Here is a 19,811-nt window from a genome sequence, read left to right as displayed (position 1 = left end):
AGGAGGATTAAGGAGAAGCAGGACTGAATCATTCCAGCTGAAATATGACCCGAGGGACTACTCTCCCTACTCTCAGGAAAAATGCTGAAATGTCTTCCAGTATCAGCTTCAATTATTGCCAGTTTAAAAATCATGTCTTAAAGATGACATCTCGATAGCACAATGTCATAATCACATCATTTTGTTATCAGTTCAGCAATGAGAGGAGAACATGCTGGACGAGCATCATACATGGAAGAGATTAAAACTACTTCCTATATCAATGCAAGCTTTCCTGAAGGCTTGCTATTGCACATTTCATCTTGACATGCTGAATTTTCCATTTTGAATTGGTTCTCTCATTGACCCAAAGACATAAAATATGGGGTCAAAGCTTATGCTGCTTCATATGTTTTAGCTATGGCACGTACTGGCAAGCTAATTTTCTTCCCTTAAAAACATTCTTTGAATGAACGATATAATAAACCCTAACATAAGAACAAACCTTATTGTTGCCACCTTGTAATAAACACTGGAATTCAATTTCTCCACTGTGATTTAAATCCAGCCTTGCAAGTTCATCCAACTTTGTCCTGACTTTGTCTGCAACAGAGTTAATTTTCTTTCTAGTAGTTGTGGTTTGGATTTAGTATGAGAAGTATACTAATGTTTTGGTGGTTGTGGGTAGCCAAGAACTATTACTATTATTATTATTATTATCATCATTATTAAAGTCTTATGAGGAGCGGCTCAGGGAACTGTGGCTGTTTAGCCTGGAGAAAAGGAGGCTGAGGGGAGACCTTATCGCTGTCTACAACTACCTGAAAGGAGGTTGTAGCATGGAGGGGGTTGGTCTCTTCTCCCAAGTAGCAAGTGATAGGACAAGGGGAAATGGCCTCAAGTTGTGCCAGGGGAAGTTTAGATTGGATATTAGGAAAAAATTCTTCACGGAAAGGGTTGTCAGGCATTGGAACAGGCTGCCCAGGGAAGCGGTGGAGTCACCATCCCTGGAGGTGTTTAAAAGGTATTTAGATGAGGTTCTCAGGGACACAGTTTAGTGCTAGAGTTAGGTTATGGTTGGACTCGATGATCCTGAGGGACTCATCCAACTGAAACAATTCTATTATTATTACTATTTTTTTTCTCTTCCTTTTCTGTCCTATTAAAGGTTTAACCCCAACTGGCAACTCGGACCGTGCAGTTGCTGGCTCACTCTCCCCTGCAAAGTGTGATGGAATAGAGAACTGGAAAGGGAAAAAAAAAAAAACCTCGTGACCTCGTGGGTGAGATAAGGACCATTTAATAGGACAGCAAAGGAAGAGAAAAAAACCTTATAGAACATACCAAATAAGTGATGCACAATGCAATTGCTCACCACCTGCAAGACCGATAACCTTTTTGTTCCCAAGCAGAGGTATTTGCCCCCCAGCCAACTCCAGTTTCTACACTGAGCTTGATGTCATACGGTGAGGAACAGCCCTTTGGGCAGCTTGGGGCACCTGTCCTGGCTGTGCTTGCTGCCAGCTCCTGGTGCACCTGGTAGAACACGGGAAGCCAAAAAGCCCTTGACTACCTGGGAACAACCAGTGGGTTATCAATATTCTTCTCATACTAAATCCGAACTACAGCTATTGGGAACAAAACTGACTCTATCCCACACAAAACTAGGACAAACTCAGTTGAGTGAGAAGAGAGTAGATATTGTCGTATATAAATTCCTTTTAAATATTGGAATAATTCGACAGTCAGAACACTTAATTCTGTTGTAACCAACTGAAGTCCTGTATACCTATGATATTTAAAAACAATGCATTTTTCCTTCAGTACAAATTATTAATGATTTTTATATCAATGTGTTTTTTTTACATAAAGACACTTTAACAACTCAGATAATTTTAAAATGTCTCACTGTAACATCAAAACCTATCAAACAAATCATCACCACCTGTCTTAAATAATTAGTTTGAGTAATAACAATGAAGCAATCTAAGGAAAATACTAGATGTTTATGGTCAGAGTTCTCATTTGTTTATTTCTTGTCTCAAATGCTTCTGCTGACACCACTGCTTAGGCTTGACCTTGCATGAAGAAAATAAATCAGGAAATCTGAAACAGAAATTCAGTCCTCCTTTCACACAGTGCTGGGAATACAACCTTCAAAATCATTACACTTAGCTTGCAAGTAAGAGACCAATTCAATCTACACACGTTTTACTTCTGTGTTGCTTTAGCACAGCAAATCATCCACAAATTCAGTTTCACTAGCTAGCACACTGGGGACATCTTATACTGTTCCCAATTGCTGATACACAGACCTTTAGGTTTTAGTTACTTATCATTTCTAGCAAAACAGCTACAAACATCAGAAGTAACATATGGGGGCATTTTCTTTATATGTTTGTTTAGTTACACAGATTTTATGCAACAAATTAAAAAATATATTTAGATTCCTAGTGGCAAAAAAAGTTAAAATGCAGTCATGGTTGACAGAACACATTTGTAAATAAAAAGCATTGAAGGCATGTTATCATTAACTCAAATGAACTCTAAGTTAAAAGTCTAAGCAACTGAAAATTTATATGAGTATTTCAGAGAAATCTAAATATGTTAAATAATGGAAATAAACATTTCAGGCACTCAGTCTTAATTCTGCCCTTTAGTGAACATAAGCAAACCAAAAAAAAGTATGTGATTTTAAAAACTCATATTAATCTAATCTGGAACCATAAATACTAAAACACTCCAATCGCACAGTCATTGCATATTACCATTCATGGCCATGAGGTTACTAGGTTCTTTGTTTTGTTTTCTTTTCTTACCTTAGCACGTTGTAGGTGGAATGTAACCAGATTTCCCGTGCAAGGTTTACTGGCGCAGGTTACCTCCATCCCTGTGCTTGTTTAGCTTTTCTTGACAATGTGGTGTCAAGCAAAGCAACAGCAGCTTTGCACAGATTTTCCCACCCCCACCCCCCGCCTTTCCCACCCTAATCTATAATGTGGTAGTTTGGTAGTTGTCAATGCAGTAGCCTGCAAGGGAGAATTAAAGGATCTCCCTTATCCCACTTTCCCTTCTGCAGGACACATCAAAAACCCCTAAAGTTTTTGCTTAGCAGTGTTGTACTGCAGTGCTGAAGAAAATTACACCAAAAAGCCATTAGAATTTTATTTGGTAAGGGGTCTGGAAATCCGTGATACTGTGCCACAGTTTAGTTAGAAAATTGCTTTGGGTCAGAACCCAAGGTCAGAGTAATTCTCCTGTACTATATTCCCTATTGCTTTTTGTGCTCCCAAGTTGTTAATCACTTGATTTGTCCAGAGGTACTGCAAAATAAAGTTACAGAGGGAATTTAAAAAAAAAAATATCACCCCCCTCCCTCAGATTTATATATTTCTACACCAAAGGGCAGATTTTTCTTATTCCAGAACTATCTCACCTCTGGAGTGACATCTCGTGGTGCAAACCCTGTTCCTCCAGTTGTTAAAATCAAATTAAGTTCCTTTTCATCACACCAATCTATCAGCGTCTCCTGAAAGAAAACATGAATCCTGTCAGATCTAACAAGTAATATGTGGGATACAGTTATCTCAGAAAACACCGGATGGCTTGAAATGTCTTAAAAACAGAAACACACACAATAAGTACAGGGAATTGTAAAAATCACTCCTGGCTTTTTATACAAAGATCATAAACCACTATTTATAACCAACACAGGACAGAATAATTCAAGTATCCATCATAATATTTTTGGAAATCGAAACTGAAATTCTGTTCTCCATCTTTTGACCTGAAATGGAAAACAAGAATTCACAGTTATTCATTTATATAACTGTTGTTTGCTTGTTTGTTTGTTTGTTTTTTTAATTTTGAGATATGAATACAATGCTTTATGTTAATAGAGTATGTGTGTTTAATTCAGATGATTGATTCTTATTACAGTAACTTTGGTTTCTATGCTCCACTTTTTAATAACCTGAAAAAAGCAAGGACCACATACCTGGAAGCTTATCTACTAAAAGATGCAATAATACACCTGACGCAGCAACACAAGGGATTATCTATAATCATCTTGCATTGCCTACAACATCTCAATAGGACTGTGTATACCACATCAAAGGCTGGACTAAGAAAGCTTAATAAATCTGTCATGTAAATTCAATGACTTACAATACTAGAGAACTCACGATACTAGAAAAGCGTTTAATTTTATTTGCATGCATTTTTTTAATGGCATTTTAAACTAGTTTTCAAACGGTGATAAAATTTTGACATAAGCAAAAAATTTATTTAGTCTCTATAGCCACTTAAATTTGAGAAGAAACTTCTCCACAGTGAGGGTAACAGAACACTGGAACAGGCTGCCCAGGGGGGCTGTGGAGTCTCCTACTCTGGAGACATTCAAAACCCTCCTGGACACCTTCCTGTGTGACCTCATCTAAGTGTCCCCACTCTGGCAGGGGGGATTGAACTAGATGTTCTTTCAAGGTCCCTTCCAATCCCTAACATTCTGTGATTCTGTGATATCACTTATCCTCTTCATACTCTACTGTGGGCTAGCATAGCAGCACAATGTCTCCTTGGAGCTCAAAATCAGCTGTGTTACATAAAGTACACTCATTTATTACACAGTAAAGTATCCATCTGCAGAAATCAATCAGATCAATTACTTCGGCTATCCTTATTCTAGCAAAGAAACCTCATTCTTCGAAAAAGTTTACAGTACATTTATGTTTCTGTAGTATTGTACTGGGGGGGAATGAACTGTTTGGGTGACTGTCTGCTACAAGTTTATTATTTATCACAAAATTAGATCTGAGCAATATACTGATTTAAAAAGCTTATAATATTGTTGATGACCACAAAACTGTCCAGAACATTTTAAAAAGCACTACCAATTTAAAATAATCCTCAGGTGTATGTTCTGCAGGCTTTGCACTGCAATGTAACTTCCAATTAAGAGGAAGCTCCTATGCGGCCTCTTCCGAATTGCAGGTAGAATAACCTTGTGTCTGCCCACAAGCCCCATCACGCAGACATATCCAAGGATTACTTGAAAAAGGGTTCTGTCTTTGTTTCTCCTTTCTTTACTCATTCTTTCTACTTCCCATTTGCATTATCTTGTCTTTATGAAACCTTTATTAAAATCACTCTCATCTTTTTACTCTCCCCTTTTTCAGGATGACACTCAGGTGGGCTGTAGATTATGAGAAGCTTCTGGTTACATGAACATTTCAAATAAACTCGAGAAAAGAATATTAATAGTATCTCAGACCCATACAAAAATAAACTCTTAAGTCTGACCTTTGAGTTACGTTTTGAAAAAATGTGAATTACAGTAGTAAAAAGCATTTTGAGTCTTAAAATGGTTTGTTTCAATAACACAGATACGCATCAGAAAATTTATTTCAAAGAGGTGGCATGTTCTTGTTTTATCTAAAAAGTCTTGACTTTGAACAGCTACAAAGTTCAGAGAATATCAGACAGAAGTTCAGTGTAAAAATGGTGTTTGGCAAAGTTAGAGCTTATTATTACATATCTTTTAAAAATTATTATAATCAAGAAAAAATTGTCAGTATAAAAGAGGAGGAAGATACTTTGTGGTTTTGGTGATGTTTTGTGTTTGGCTTGTTTGGCTGTTGTTTTTTGTTTGTTTGTTAGATTTTATTTTTATTAAGCATTTATCTCTAGAGAAAATAAAAGCTGCCTAACTCCAACTGGTTTTAAAGAGAAAATAAATCCTTCCACTGTTCTTAGTTTACTGCAGTTCAATAATATTCTAGTTAACAGGGAAAAAATGTCATGTGATGGCCTACAAAAAGCTAAAGAAATCAGTATACACCCTAACTCTTCAAAGAAACTGAGCAGTAACTATATGCCCATTACTACTATTTCATCAGTGTATTTAGGCAGGCATATAATTCTCTATCAAATTCTAGTTATAGTAAAGAAACATAAGCCTTCAGTAAGAAGATCTTTGACTATTAGATAGCAAGTTCGGGTTTCATTGTATTTTAGAAGTGTAAACTGTACCACTTAGATCTTTTAAAACCACCCGAATCTGATATTCAGCTTATTTACATTCTCTCTAGCCCACAAAACTATTCCACAAAACATTCTTACTGACATTTTAAGTATCTAAAAAAGGAAGCGCCGCTCTGATCAGCTGAGGACAAAAGGCCACTCAGATGCACTTGGCTGCTGCCAGCAGCACAGCTGGATTTTCCACCGGCTTTGCACGGAACCGGATTTGCTGCGTCTTCAAATGAGAACTCCTCTAGGCCAGGGGCCCTGTGGTGCTACAGTCCTGTGGGATTTCTTCTTTCTTTTTGTTCTATTTTTCACTTTGCTAACAAGAGTGTGGTAACAGCCCTTATGCATTTATGCTTCTGAAATGATTAGAAGACATCCCTTCAAATCAGCATTATGGTGCTTATTCCTGGGATTAACAAGTGTACCTTTTTTCTTATCAATCCACCACTTGCTTCATAATACAAGGTTTGTAAAAATAATTCTCAATGCATATGCATGCTTTTCATCCATTAGCCACTGGAATACATGTACACTGTTATCATTTAAAACTTTCATTAGGAAAGAATAGGGAAATGCTAAGAAGAATATAAGCAGGGAGGTTTTCATAAAGAATTAATAAAGAATTCATCCATTCTATATTCAGTCTTGGAACTGGTTAAGTAATTCTGCAGTTAACAAAGATGTTTATTCTTTTGGCACACATTAAATTTTTCTAGCACAGTGCAAACCTGAAGTTATTTTGTGTTATATGCACCACTAATGACACATGAAGGACCATGTAAAATATGTTAAGATTTAATTAAAATTGCTGAACAAGTATCAATGTTAAGTAAAAATTTAATGAAATAATATACATGTGTTTACATTGGACTTTGAAACAGAAGTTGTTAGAAGCTGGTTTACAGACATGCATACTATCCAGAAGTTCTCAAAACAACTTCACGTACTGAAAAGACTTTAGCAGCTTCCAGGAAAACCTCCTGACAGTGCTTAAAAATGCAAGTCTGTTCTCCAGCACAGATCTTCTCAAAACTACAAGCTTTGCAAAATTATATAAATTCTATATTTGCAAATAAATCCTGTTTATTTTAGGACTGTATTTTTCAAAATGCAAGGAAAAAACATACGACAATGTTATTAAAGCTATAATAACTTGCCTTAGCAATCCAAGTCAAATAAGAAGAACTGTTATATAAAAAGCCACACTAAACATCAATTTAATCTTCTTTCACACTGTGTAGTCCCACGCTAAAAGGATGTCTGAGATCATTTGCATTTATGATTATCTAACATCATCACAAAGAAAAAATTATAGTGATAGAAGACACGGAAAAATATAACAAAGAAAAGAAAAGATTTCCTAGTTGCAGATTTGCTAAGAAAACTGGGTGTCACTTTGACCACCGAGTTTCAGGAACACAGGTACCAGCACATTAAGGTCTCACAACAACCTTTACTTCGCCATGTGGCTTGAACTAGTCCAGACCCCAGCCCGCCAGAGATCAGCCCTCACATTATGGCATGAGAGAGCACACATAATTGCATGAATCAGAAATTCACATCACAGCACACAAATACAAAGCAGAAAAAAAACCCAAAAAAAGGTATAAGTAGCCCAATTGTTCCTCACTGTTGTAATATTTAGGACTTTCAAGCTTTTCTCTTCAGCTGACCATGACTTGTCTATTAATTTAAAAGGAAAATTAAGTACTGAGGACCATGCAAGAACACGAATACCCACAAAGCAAAGGCACTGTAGGAAAGATAAAGAGCTGATTTCAACATTCAGTTTGATAAAAGAGGGAAGGCCTTAGACACATTAATCTATTCTTGGAACTAATTTCATATTTTTTGTCCTATTTCTTGCAAAGGTTTTGTTTCTTATGCTCACAATCTTTCTCTTACTGCCTGAAAGCTTTGCTGATATGTACAGGCATAAAGATATTCTTATGTGTGGAGCAACAACTTTGCAAGTAATCACTCTCAAAATTATTTAAGAATATGAGAATATGAAATATTAAACCACCATGAAAATAAACTCGACATTTTCTGTTACCTCCATCCCTTTTTTCCTTCCCCCACCAACAAAAGGCGGAAAGTAAAAGAATGTCAGGATTATGTTTAGGATGCAAGTACCGCAATCAAGTGACTTGGATGAAAGCAAGTGTGTATCTCGGTGTGTCTACAGAGACCTTTTCATCTTTTGGGATTTTACTGAATGTAGTTGTGTTTTGAAGATTCTACAGATATATTTGCAGTTTTCTGCATCAGTCATTTTGCAACGTTGTTTTTCTGAATACTAAGCTGATGTATTAAAAGAAGTCATAAAAATGCAACTGTTCTACTGAAATGCAAAACTAAAGGAAGAAAGTAACAAAAATGTACTCTAGAAATGGCTTACTTTTTAAAAGTGGAAGTTTAATTTTAGGCATTCTCCACAGGAAATACATTGCAACTACCAAATATTTCAAGGTTCAATGTACCTATGCAGCCTGTAACGTAACCTTTTTTTTTAAAAAAGGTACTTCCCACCTTCTAAAATCTACCATTCGTGACAATTATCCTTAAAACGTTAAAAAAAAAGTAGGCACTGAAGCGCAGTACTCAGCGTTCATCTATGCAAACAAGTACAGAAAGTCAAGCAGAGGGATGTGCAAACACTGAAGTGTTTGCTGGTCAGACCACCAGGACTGAGACTGCCTACACTGAAGTAGTCCAATTTTTAACAGCTGAAACTGGCAAAAAAAAATAATAATCCTAATTATTATGTTGGAGAAAGGTACAGAAAATATAAGCCACACAAGACTGACTTCACGAAATAAAATGTTTTGTGCCGACTTCCTCTCAGAAAGACAGAGGAGGGATTTTTAATTCCTGCTAACTACCTTCACATTTTAGTCTCAGTATAAAGAAGAAAAACTGTGATTTTATGGTATGATTTAACAATTTGAATTAAAATCAACAAGACTTTTTGCTTCTGTATGAAAATCTGTTCCCATCTACTGCTGGTATCACTGGTATCCTCCCTAGAGCACACACTGAGGTCTTGAAATCACAGCTACTCACTGGAAAGGATCGGTCCCTCCAGCAGAACAGTTTTCCTCAAATGCCTGGAGGAACGGGTGGAACTTAGAGCTGTCAGAAGAGTCAGAATTAGGTATTTTCCAAACATGTCTGTTTCTTGAAACATCTTTCCTGTCCTTTCCAAATTGGGCAGACACATACATGAGTGTGAGCTTGCTCATCTTTACATAATACAAATGTACTAGCAAAAGCACCAAAGATCAATGTGTCTCAGTTCTGCCATGTGTAAAATTCTTCTCTCTAAAATATGTTTATTTACTAAAATAAATATTACAGTAGCTACAAAAACTTTCTTAAGAATTTATTTGAAGCCAATAAAAATTTAATCAAACATAACGCCTCCTTGCCACCATTGCTTTTCCCAGTGAGAAATGTTGACATCTAATATATATTCCCCTGAATATTCCTACAATAACACAAGGTAAAATCGCAATTGGGAAGAAAAAAACCCCACAACACATAAAACCAACTAAATGAATCCAATAGTGCTACCTAATAACAGATTAAGAGAAATGTTCTTTTTTTTTTTTTTTTAATAGATTAAATGAGCACTTCAAAGACCTGTTATCACAAGATAAAAATGCTTGGTCTTGAAGCCATGGACTTCAAATTGTGCAGAACAAGATGGCTTTTTTTGCACATTTTCTTCCCCTTAAGCATACATTTATGTTCACTGAAGACTGTTTAAAAGACTGTTTACTTAGAATGTGAAAAGGCAGCTTGATATTAACACACAAGTCAGTAAATTTCTAAAATTAGAATTCTTTACAATATTTTATCTAATACATATCCATATCTACAGCACGTGGTCTCATGCACCACAAATAAGAAGCTTCACTGATCTTTGCTGGCTCTAACTAGGCCCACATAAGCTACATCTCAATCTTACTGAAAACTTAGAAATGGCAAAGCTGCAGAAAACCAACTGTAAACTTCTTTGAGCAGCCAAGACAACATTAACTGCTCCAACACTAAGAGACTGGTCAAAGCAGGTCCATCATATAGGTAAAGGCAACATGTCTCAGAGAATTCCAAGCACAAAAACTCAAGAGTCATTCCCGTAATAGGCCTCAACTCACACACCCTGCACTTCTTAGAAACTATACTTGAAAATACTCTCAGAATTTGCATGTATGTATTTGTACGCAGAGATGACAACATCTCCAGTTTAAGCCAGGTTATACCTTGTGTTTACTTGTTCTGTTTGACGGGTAGGAAGTTGTGACAGATGCACACCCCACTCTCTCTCCCTTCGATATGAAAGGTGCAGACACATCTCCCTGCGCCCGGACTCCTGCAATGGGGTTAACAGCTTCTTTTGTTTTAACCCTGGAACCCGCTGATCAGGGTCATTAAGAGAGAGAAGGGGTGAGGACGCAGAGGCGCCAGGGAGCCATTGGGTGCGCGCAGCCAGAGTGGGGGTGCTTAGAAGTTTCAGGACACCCCACAGCCAGAGCGCGGGTGCAGAGAAGCTTCTGGAATGCCTACAGTCAGATCTGATCAGGCTATATAAAACAGGATTCTCGTCGAGGATCCGCCCCTCGCGTGGACCTCTTGGAGCACGAGCCAGATGCTGTGGCCGAGAGCCCTCCCCCTTAGGCAGGATGGCTGCCAAAAGTGACCTCCTGGGACCGGGATTCCGCCCCCACCGAGCCACATCGGTGAGGGATAAAATTCTCTTTAATTCCTCGCAGGATTGCGAGTGCTTATTCCGTGCTTCAATATAAGCATGTATATTTTCTTTAATAATTCCTTGCCAGATTCAGGCAAGTGTATACTTCTCCCAGAGTCAGGGATGGCTCTGGGATTGTTTTTGGTGAACCACGTGTATGCACACCGTGGATCCCTATTGTTATTATTTGCTGCACCTTTAATAATTAACCTTGACTGATACTTGAACCTGTATTTATGTCACTATTGGAGAGCTAAAACCCTATCTTCCATCGGTTAATCTGCTGCACTTTCTTTACCAAATAAAAGTTTGGTTTGGACCCTGTTGTCCGTCTAAACTAACTTTGGGGTGCCTCCGTGACAGAAGAGCAGTAGACTACAGGGCTACAAAACAAAACACACACATGAGGAACCCCATTGTGGGAAAAAATGTTTAAACTCAAATGTTTAATTTTCCGTAACTATAAAGCTTTAAAAAAAAAAAAAAAAAAAAAAAAAAAAAAAAAACACACATAATTGTAAAAATATAATTGATTCTTACAGAACGCATTTCAGTTTATAGCTTGATTTTCTAACAGTAAATACAATCTTACATGTTACTTCATACACTTAGCTACACTTACACTTACTGTAAGACATGTGTTTCCTTTTACTTTTTAAATAATATTACAACTTCTGTAATTTCAGTTTTTGGTGTAGCTCTCAATGAAAATGGCAAATTGAGCAGAGTGAACATATTCAGACATCTAAAAAAGGTTAGGACGAAGGGAAAAAAGACAAGAGGTGAAACCACTAGAGACAGGGCAATATTCAGTGTAATGCAGTTTGTGGTATAAATTCCCCCACATGTGCACTGTTCACGTGTACCATTCATAGAATCAACAGATGGAATTGTCTTTTTTGAAAAAACTACTGCTTTACCTGTGAAAATACAGTAAAGAAAATTTACCTACCAACGAAGGGCTGCTGTACTGTGAGATACTTAGTCCATACAAATAGTGTAAGAGTGGGTGGGCTGGTGCCTGCCCTGGGCTGTCGGGGGGGGGCGTTCTGCCTCCTCCCCTCTTCCTGCTCGAGGCCTGACATCCAGGGCAGAGAGCATCCGCCACCACTTCAGTTCCTCTTAAATGCACAAGCAAACCTGAAAGAGATTCAGAAAGAGGGGAAAGGCAGGTAGGAGACTAATGTACATGCAGACTATACCTCTCAAAGAACGCCAGTTACTGAACAGTAACCTTTCTTCTTTGAGTCTGCATGTACATTCACGCAAGGACTCACTCTGAACGGTTCCTTTGCCATTTACTGCCCAGGAGAAGCCTGAGGACTCCCACAAACAACTGCAGCATCACTCCACTGAAGGCTGAAACAGCCCTGGATACTACTAGAGCAACGTAATGCTGAATGAAAGCAAAGACAGAACTCCAGGTGGCCTTAAGGCCAACGTCCAAATACCTTACAATACAGATACTAAATGTGCCCAGAGATCTAATAGAATTTGCTTTGGCCATGGCTGGGAAGTTCCTTGAGTCCACACAGAGCCAGAAAGCCACCTGAACAATCAGTGTGTGAAATCAGCTGGTATTCCCACAGCACAACAAGCAAAGAAACAAACTAAAAGACTTGGACCTGTGAAGAGAAATGACAAAGTCCATACGAAATCAAGAATGTGAAGTATAAAATTAAATCAAAAAAGCATAAGATCTGGTAATGAGTAATGGAGGGTTAATTGCCTGGCTACACTGTAACTGTGGCACCACTTTGAGAAGGAATTCTGGATGACTGAAGAACAGACATTCTACCCTTATAAAGGTAGTACGTAAAATGGCAGCCATAAGGACACGCGTACGTGGCAGAGAAAACCGGCACCATATGTGCCGCTTTCATAGACACAAGCGGGAGTAAGAATCTAAGAGCTCCAAATGGGAGAAGGAACCACTACAAAACAGCAGTTTTCCAAGACTATTCCATCACAAACAACTCAATGCACCCTGCTCAGCTCTGTCAGGAAGCTGCAAGTTGTGAGGTATGAGAACATGAGCGTACTCAATCAGAGAGAGCAACCTGGTACCCTCCAAGTACAGAAAGGCATCAAAGGAACTGCACATAACAAATACCCTGCAAGAACTGAGATCAAAGCAGCAACAAACACATCGTACAGAAGATACTGTTTTCTCATAAAATATGCATGTCTAGATGATACTTTCACATTACTGGCTATCATTACCCTGGAGAGCAGCAAGATCTGACAAACCTAGGGACTGATCCACATTTTGACACAGAGGGTCCTGAGATTGCCACAGACTGAAGAGCAGCCTGGGAAGAGTTAAAATACAATGTCTATGGATATTGCAAAAGAAATCTCACATAGCAGCATACGAATGTACCCGCTGTCAGAAAAAGGTGGAATTACCCCCCAAAATAACAAGTTTGTCATTACTGAGTATTTTTCTATGTGTGTGCCAATTCTGGTAAATTAAAATCAACGCACCATAAAAAGAGAAGCAACATTTTGCAAGCTTAATCCAAACAAAATTGTTGTATTGCTTTGTTAAGCCAGGCAGCTGAATGACATGCCAGAATGACAAGCATATTTTAGCAAAAGCACATGCAGTATTGCGAAGAACAGACTTACTTAGGTCCTCTAAAGAATACTCATAAAAGAAACAGCAAAAGCCACTTGTATCCTCACAGAAATCTCCTTGGGTAAGTCTAGCTCATGAAATTCTAAAGAATATACTAAAATGAGCCTGGGCGGAATCTCAGTTATTCTCTCTCTGTTCAGTATTATTTTGTCATTCCTGAAAGACATCTGTCTACACAACATACTCTTAAAGGCTGGTAAACGTTTTACTTCCGGACAAATGACCATTGGAAGAGCAGGTGAATAAACTGATTTAAATGAAAATCTAAATTTTTGGAAGAAATTGAGAGATTTGGTCTAAAGTATCATTTCTGTTTTACAAAGGACTGTAAATAGGGTCAAAGCCACTTAAATCGGGGCTCACCATCTTCTGTATGTAACAAAGAATGTTCTTACGTCAAACAAGAAAGTCTGTGAAGAATCACATTAATATTCCAAATTTCAGTTAACTCCTCTATTTTAAGCATAAGACTGATAAGCACTGTAGGCTGAAGGGAATTTACATTCTACCAAACTGGTGGATAAAGTGCTGAAATAGCTGCTGTATGTATACTGGGCTCACGAGTTTCCAGGAACTCTAATACTCTAGAGTACTGAGAAACAAAGCCCTCACAGAAGATGGATTATTCCTCCTGAAGCAAAACCATTTCCATTTTGTAGCACATGGAAAGGTTAAGGACCATTTCCTACCCTGAACCAAAAGTTTCTGTATATTTAAATAGTCAAACATGTTATTCCAATTCACTGTACGAAAACTGAGGCCTGAATGATGCATGTGTCTATTGGTCAGAATGCTCAATGTGGGGAAAAAAGGCAGAATTACTAAAATAGACACTTGCAAGCTCCTGATTTCCAGGTAGCTGAGACTGTTCAAGCCAGAATGGAGTGACTGTGGTGACTCAGATGCTGCTTTTTCTTAACCGCAACAGAACAAGGGTGTTGGTAGATAAGCACAGATCTGGAATGCATGGAATTAAAAAGACACCTCCCTACCAACTCAGATGCTCTTCCCCTCTAGAGAAGAATTCTTCACATTTCTTGATGTTAGGAGCTACAAATCATCTTTGGTAAACAACACTGTCAATAAAATTGCATATTTCGGTATTCAGAGAAGTCTATTAAGAAGGTATGACAGCATATTTTGAAGATTGTAACAATTATTTCATGGCACATGCAACGATTCCATAAATGGAGTCATAGATGGATCTTGCATCTCCCTGCTTGTTCATGCAGTGCACTATGATGGTGCTATTCACCCAAAAATTGTTGTTCCAATGACTGGCGTATGGATACACAACAGCACTCTATTTTTGCCTAGCAACATTTACTAGAAGATGACCCTTTTTTGCAATGCAGAACCAATCCTAACTGACATCTCTACATTTTTGTAGTGGATGCCCCTAACACCTGAGAGATTTTAAGATTGCTATCTATCAGCAGTATTCATTCTCTAATACCTAATTATAATGCACATGTTAAATGTAAGATGTTTCCAGCCAACCAGTGTATGCACAGGCCAAGTGACCCAACAACTAAAGGCACAATCTTTTTGTGATCTGTGATCGCCCTGGCACTGTTCAGATTGTTTCAGAGAAGCATTCTTTTGCCCCGGTGAAGCTGACAAAACCAACAATAAAATCTCTTTCCTGAATATAAATGAGATGGGAATTATCTGTGTTCATCCTTCTACTACAGTGTAAAATAAAAAAGTATTTATAGAGAAACCTGAATGGTATGTGTGAGTTGGTGGAGAAATGGTTCTTGTACAAACCAGGTCCTTACAAGGGAATATGCAAAGAGTTTTATTTTTTCCCAGAGAAAAAACAAAAAAAACCCAAAACAAAACCAAACACAAACAAAAACAAAAACCCCAACAAAAACAAGCAAACAAACAAACAACAAAAAACCCAAACCCCACAAAACAAACAAAAAACTCCCAAACACACAAACAAAAAACCCCCAAAAAACCCAAACCAACCAACCAACCAAACAAAAAACCAAACACACCCCCCCCCCCCAAACACCCCACAGAGTACCATTTTTAGATGGTAAATGACCTTCCAGGTCTAATAATCAATGCCAGATTTAGCTTCCAGAAGATAATAAGGCATCAGGAAGAAATCCCTTTCATCCCAAACTAAGCAATGTCCTTTATTTTGCCAAATATGAAGAAGGTATGGACATCCTGCTCCGATACATTCCTGTGACAGGGATATACAAACAACGAGGAGAAAGGTATACACAAGAAAGGAAAGAAGACTAGAGTATTCTGGAACTGATTAGACTGTCTGCACTTCTCCATTATCTGTTGAGTAGAAGTAATCTTGGAGATCTTGCAAATGATTCTTTAAAAGGATAAGGAAAGGATAAAAATCAACTGAGATTCATTGACGGTTCATAATGCAAACAACACTTTGACAGCTGTTGAAGGCAATGAAAAATAAATAACTGATTGTTACAGTAAAAGGTCTTTTTCTGTAGGAGGCCTTGCTCTTTTCTTACAGAGACAGAGCACAATAGAAGAATAATAGAATGAACAAGTAATAGGCTGCCTGATCAGGTTATTGTTTATTCCTGAACTCTGGAATATAAGCGTGCAAAGACTAAAATGTAATGAAAGAACCTTTTGGCACTTATAAGACAATCCACTACTGAACTAAAAAGGCCATTCTCTTCAAAAGGAAGACCTCTTTGGGATTCAGTGTATGCAGAATCTCTCTATAGGCCCAAAGAATTATAGCTATTACACAATACTGGGTGAAAGTTGTTATCACAGAATTTGATGAGCTATCCTCTGCTTTCATTGCAGCTTGCAGAGATGTCTTAGCAGTAGCTGATCCTACTGCAATCACAGATTTCAACTGATTATTATAATGGAGAGAAAAGGGGTGCAGAACAACTCAACTTCTTTCCCTCGGCTGAAACTTTCTGACCATTTTTTCTTTTGGAATGTCTTTAAAAGATATCCATTTTTTTCCTTGGTACATACTAACAACAAAGTTACTTGGAGTCAGGTGGTAAAACCATGCAAAATCACCTTCCAACTGTTTCTGCAGCTGGTATAAATGAAGCTAAAATCTGCCAGGATACTAAGACTGTTCAAACATGCCTTTATGGATATTGGAAATCTCTCAGGCAAAATAATATGCAGAATAACAAACAACCTGCAGCATTTTTACAGAATTCTTTGTATTGTAATTGCCATTGTTCATAAGGTCCTACATTCTTGCAAATTATTTTGTGCTATACAGAAAGATATGCTAACACTTCATTATATGACAACGATTCTACATATGAAAAATTTATTTTCAGCAACTTTATCGAATTAGCCAGACTTCTTACAAAGTTGTCACTGCAAATGGAGCCAACAGAAGCTTAATACAGCAACTGCTTCATAGAAGTAATGTAGCTCAATCTAGTTTCAAAATGTTAACAAAGCTGTAGAGGCTAACTAGGACATGAATAAAGTCCAAAGCAATATATGAAAAGAGCTGGAAAGGACAATTCTAAGCAGAATCACTCATCATCTCTTGTTTTTGTAAAGATGTATGCCAAACTTCACTTGCTAAAATTAGAAATACTAATCAGCGCTATCAGAATGAGAGAAGTATAGAATGTTTGCTGGGAAAAGAAGAGCAATCCTTACAAATCTCTTTAGCGATCATACAGAGTCTCTTGACTGCTGCAGAGAAAGTCTTGGTATATTCAGAAATGCTTTCCAGTCCCAGAATTGTCAACACGCTGGCTGGTTCTTTTCACAGCTATTAGATCTGTGATGGAATTTTCAAACAAACACTACTAATTCCAGAGTAGGAAACACTTGCACTAAGCATGTCAACTATATAGGTACTCTTAACACTTGATGTTGAATGAATGATGGCTTAATGAACTAAGTGTTCTGGCAGTTCATATATTTGTGCCATATGTTTCAGTTGAAAAAATCAAGAACTGTGCCAGAACCAAAAGCTGCAGCACTGAGGAACAGTCATTGATGTAAAGCCCTTACAGTTTCTGCTTCAAGAGGAATTAATGATTTATAAACTCTAACTACTTAGACACCAGACAAATAAAATCTTAGTGTCCTTTTTACTAAAAGGTTTTCTCACAATATAAGTTCTAAACCTCAAATGATTTCTGCTGTGCTAATCTTAGCAGACATTTCTCACCATAAGTAATCCTCTTGAGAGAAGTATTTCAGAAAGCATTTTTCAAATTTATTTTGAAATTGCTTTCACTTAATTTATCTGAAGTTTATATTAAACCTTCATAACTATCTAGAATATGACATTATTTTAAATGTTACAATTAACATACAGATACTGCAATTATTCATTACAATTTCCTAAATGTGTATTGTATGCCTCTCTCCTCCTGTTTGCCTTGAAAATAGTACAGGATATGTACACACTTTTTTGAGTAGTCTTCCAAAAGGATAAACAGGGAGACTTGGTAATTATAGAAATGTTTAAAGAGTGCAGTTGTAGGTACAGCAGGTTCTAGTGAAAAAAAGAACGCATTCCCATTGTTACCAATGTGCTCAAATCAGACAGATAGTGGAGGTTACGCATATGAAATGGTTGCTGCTTCACAGGAACAGAACCCTCCTTGCTAAAGCATGAGTCATTTCTGGAGTTGTGAAACCACAGAAAACCCTCTGGACTAGGAAGTACTTGTTCATTATTTAAAAGATGCAAGAAGACACACTGGGTAACCTTTACGAGAATCCTGAGTTATTTATATCCTTCAGAAAAAGTTGCATAAGAAATAATGAGTCTTTTTGACGGTGCATCACCTGCTTTATATACTATCATTCTAACATATGGTCTGTTACGTGAAACTGTTTATGTAAGTAATTTTTGCTTTTTTAATTGCAAAATTTACCTTTCTGGACACGTTAAAATCACATTAACAGTCATCTGCTCAATGCAGGCTAGAATAAAAGCATCATCTCAATAATTAAAAATACCATATTGCCCCTTTTGAAGAGTCATTTCCCACACACTCGAGTTTGAGGATTATGATGCATGGAGTATACGTTATCTCTGGACTAGTGCTTTGCCTCAGAGAGACGATTGCCACTCCAATGCTAGAGAGGGCTGAAGAGCCTGCACAGGCAGCAGAGTCATTCAGTATGTTCAGTAAGAAAGAGCGTGTGGAATTAGTGGATGAAGGAGAGTACACAATAAATTCTACCTGTGAGCAAGAGCTAGGCAACACCCTCTGGAAATTAAGGACCACAAAATGTTCTATTTGTAATGTGTCTCATATTGTAGTGATCCTGAGCGGGAGACCATTGTGCATCAAGGCGTTCGCATTCCACGTAGCAGTTTTCCTGGAGCTCCCACAGTGGGCTGGGCTGTGCCCCACACTCAGCGTGGCCTTCAGGCCTGTGTCACGGTGCCCAAGCCCTCTGGCCAAAGGATCCGCTCAGCCATCTCCTGGTAACGGGGAGGCCAGTGATCAGCTCCCAGGCAGTACTGCTGATTACACCACCAGCGTGGCCTTTATCTAAACATAGAGCCAGAACTCCTCCTGAGTAGAGAAATCCATCCAGGGACTCGTCCAATGCCGCATGAACACACGGTTCCCCAGCATCTGAGGGGAGTAAGATTTATTTGCTATGTTCCTCTTCTTCTTCTGCCTAATTAAAGCAGATACTTTATTAAGCCATTTGTTGTCAGGCTTTCTTACTGACATCCAGAAAGAACCTGGCACTGTCCCTCTCCCTCACTCCTCTGCCCCAGTGCAGAACAAACACACACCCACAATTTCCTTCTCATTTCAACACTCAGGAGTTCTGATTCTACGGAAGGAGAAGCCCTTGCCTTTTTCTTGCCATTACTAAGCAAGTCTCCTCTGGCCGGTAAGAGTTCTCTCACCAGGTCTGGTAATATCTGTGATATTTGAAGACATTAAAAAGAGATCAAAGACTCTTTTTCTTCTGCTAAGGGTTATAAATTTGTGGTTAAAGCTAAGGTCTACCAGGAATCCAACCATTCTATAGCAGCAATACTCAAAGAGCTTTTACAGTTGTACCCACAAATCTAAAGCACAGTATTTGACACTTTGTCCACTTAGAACTTCTGGCTTTGGAGCTGTAACCATCCGTACCGATCAACTCTAAAAAATGAAGGCAATTTCCAAGCCACTATAGGTATTCCTTCCTAAATGTCACAGATCATTTAGTCGTCCATTAAATCTCTAGCTGCTGTTTCAGCTTTCACTTCTGCCTAACTCCGAAAGCAGAGATATTTTTAGCAGGAAACTCTATGCACTTGTCTATCATCCAAGTTTCAAAATATCTCGAAGAAAACATCATAAGAGAATTGGCTACAGTAAATGTATTTCATTAGAATGAGCAGTATACACATCTCTACATGAAAAACCAACTGTACAGACAAAAACA

General features: G+C 38.0%; 1 protein-coding gene across 49 annotated transcripts in view; it reads right to left on the bottom strand.

Moving 5' to 3' along the window:
• The window catches only part of GPHN (gephyrin), a 295,661-nt gene that overhangs the window by 141,861 nt on the left and 133,989 nt on the right, over nucleotides 1–19,811 (bottom strand). For 45 of the 49 annotated variants that reach the window (XM_065064293.1, XM_065064318.1, XM_065064297.1 and 42 more), the window contains exon 4: nucleotides 3,416–3,508. The exons of the other annotated variants lie outside the window; for them this stretch is intronic. In XM_065064293.1, coding sequence (XP_064920365.1) covers nucleotides 3,416–3,508 — 93 coding nt within the window. The remainder of the gene's footprint in view (nucleotides 1–3,415; nucleotides 3,509–19,811) is intronic. 49 annotated transcript variants of the gene reach the window in all.

Source organism: Columba livia, chromosome 5, assembly GCF_036013475.1.
Source record: "Columba livia isolate bColLiv1 breed racing homer chromosome 5, bColLiv1.pat.W.v2, whole genome shotgun sequence".
Lineage (NCBI taxonomy): Eukaryota > Metazoa > Chordata > Aves > Columbiformes > Columbidae > Columba > Columba livia.
Note: the sequence above shows the minus strand (reverse complement) of the source record. Positions and strands in the feature narration are given on the sequence as shown.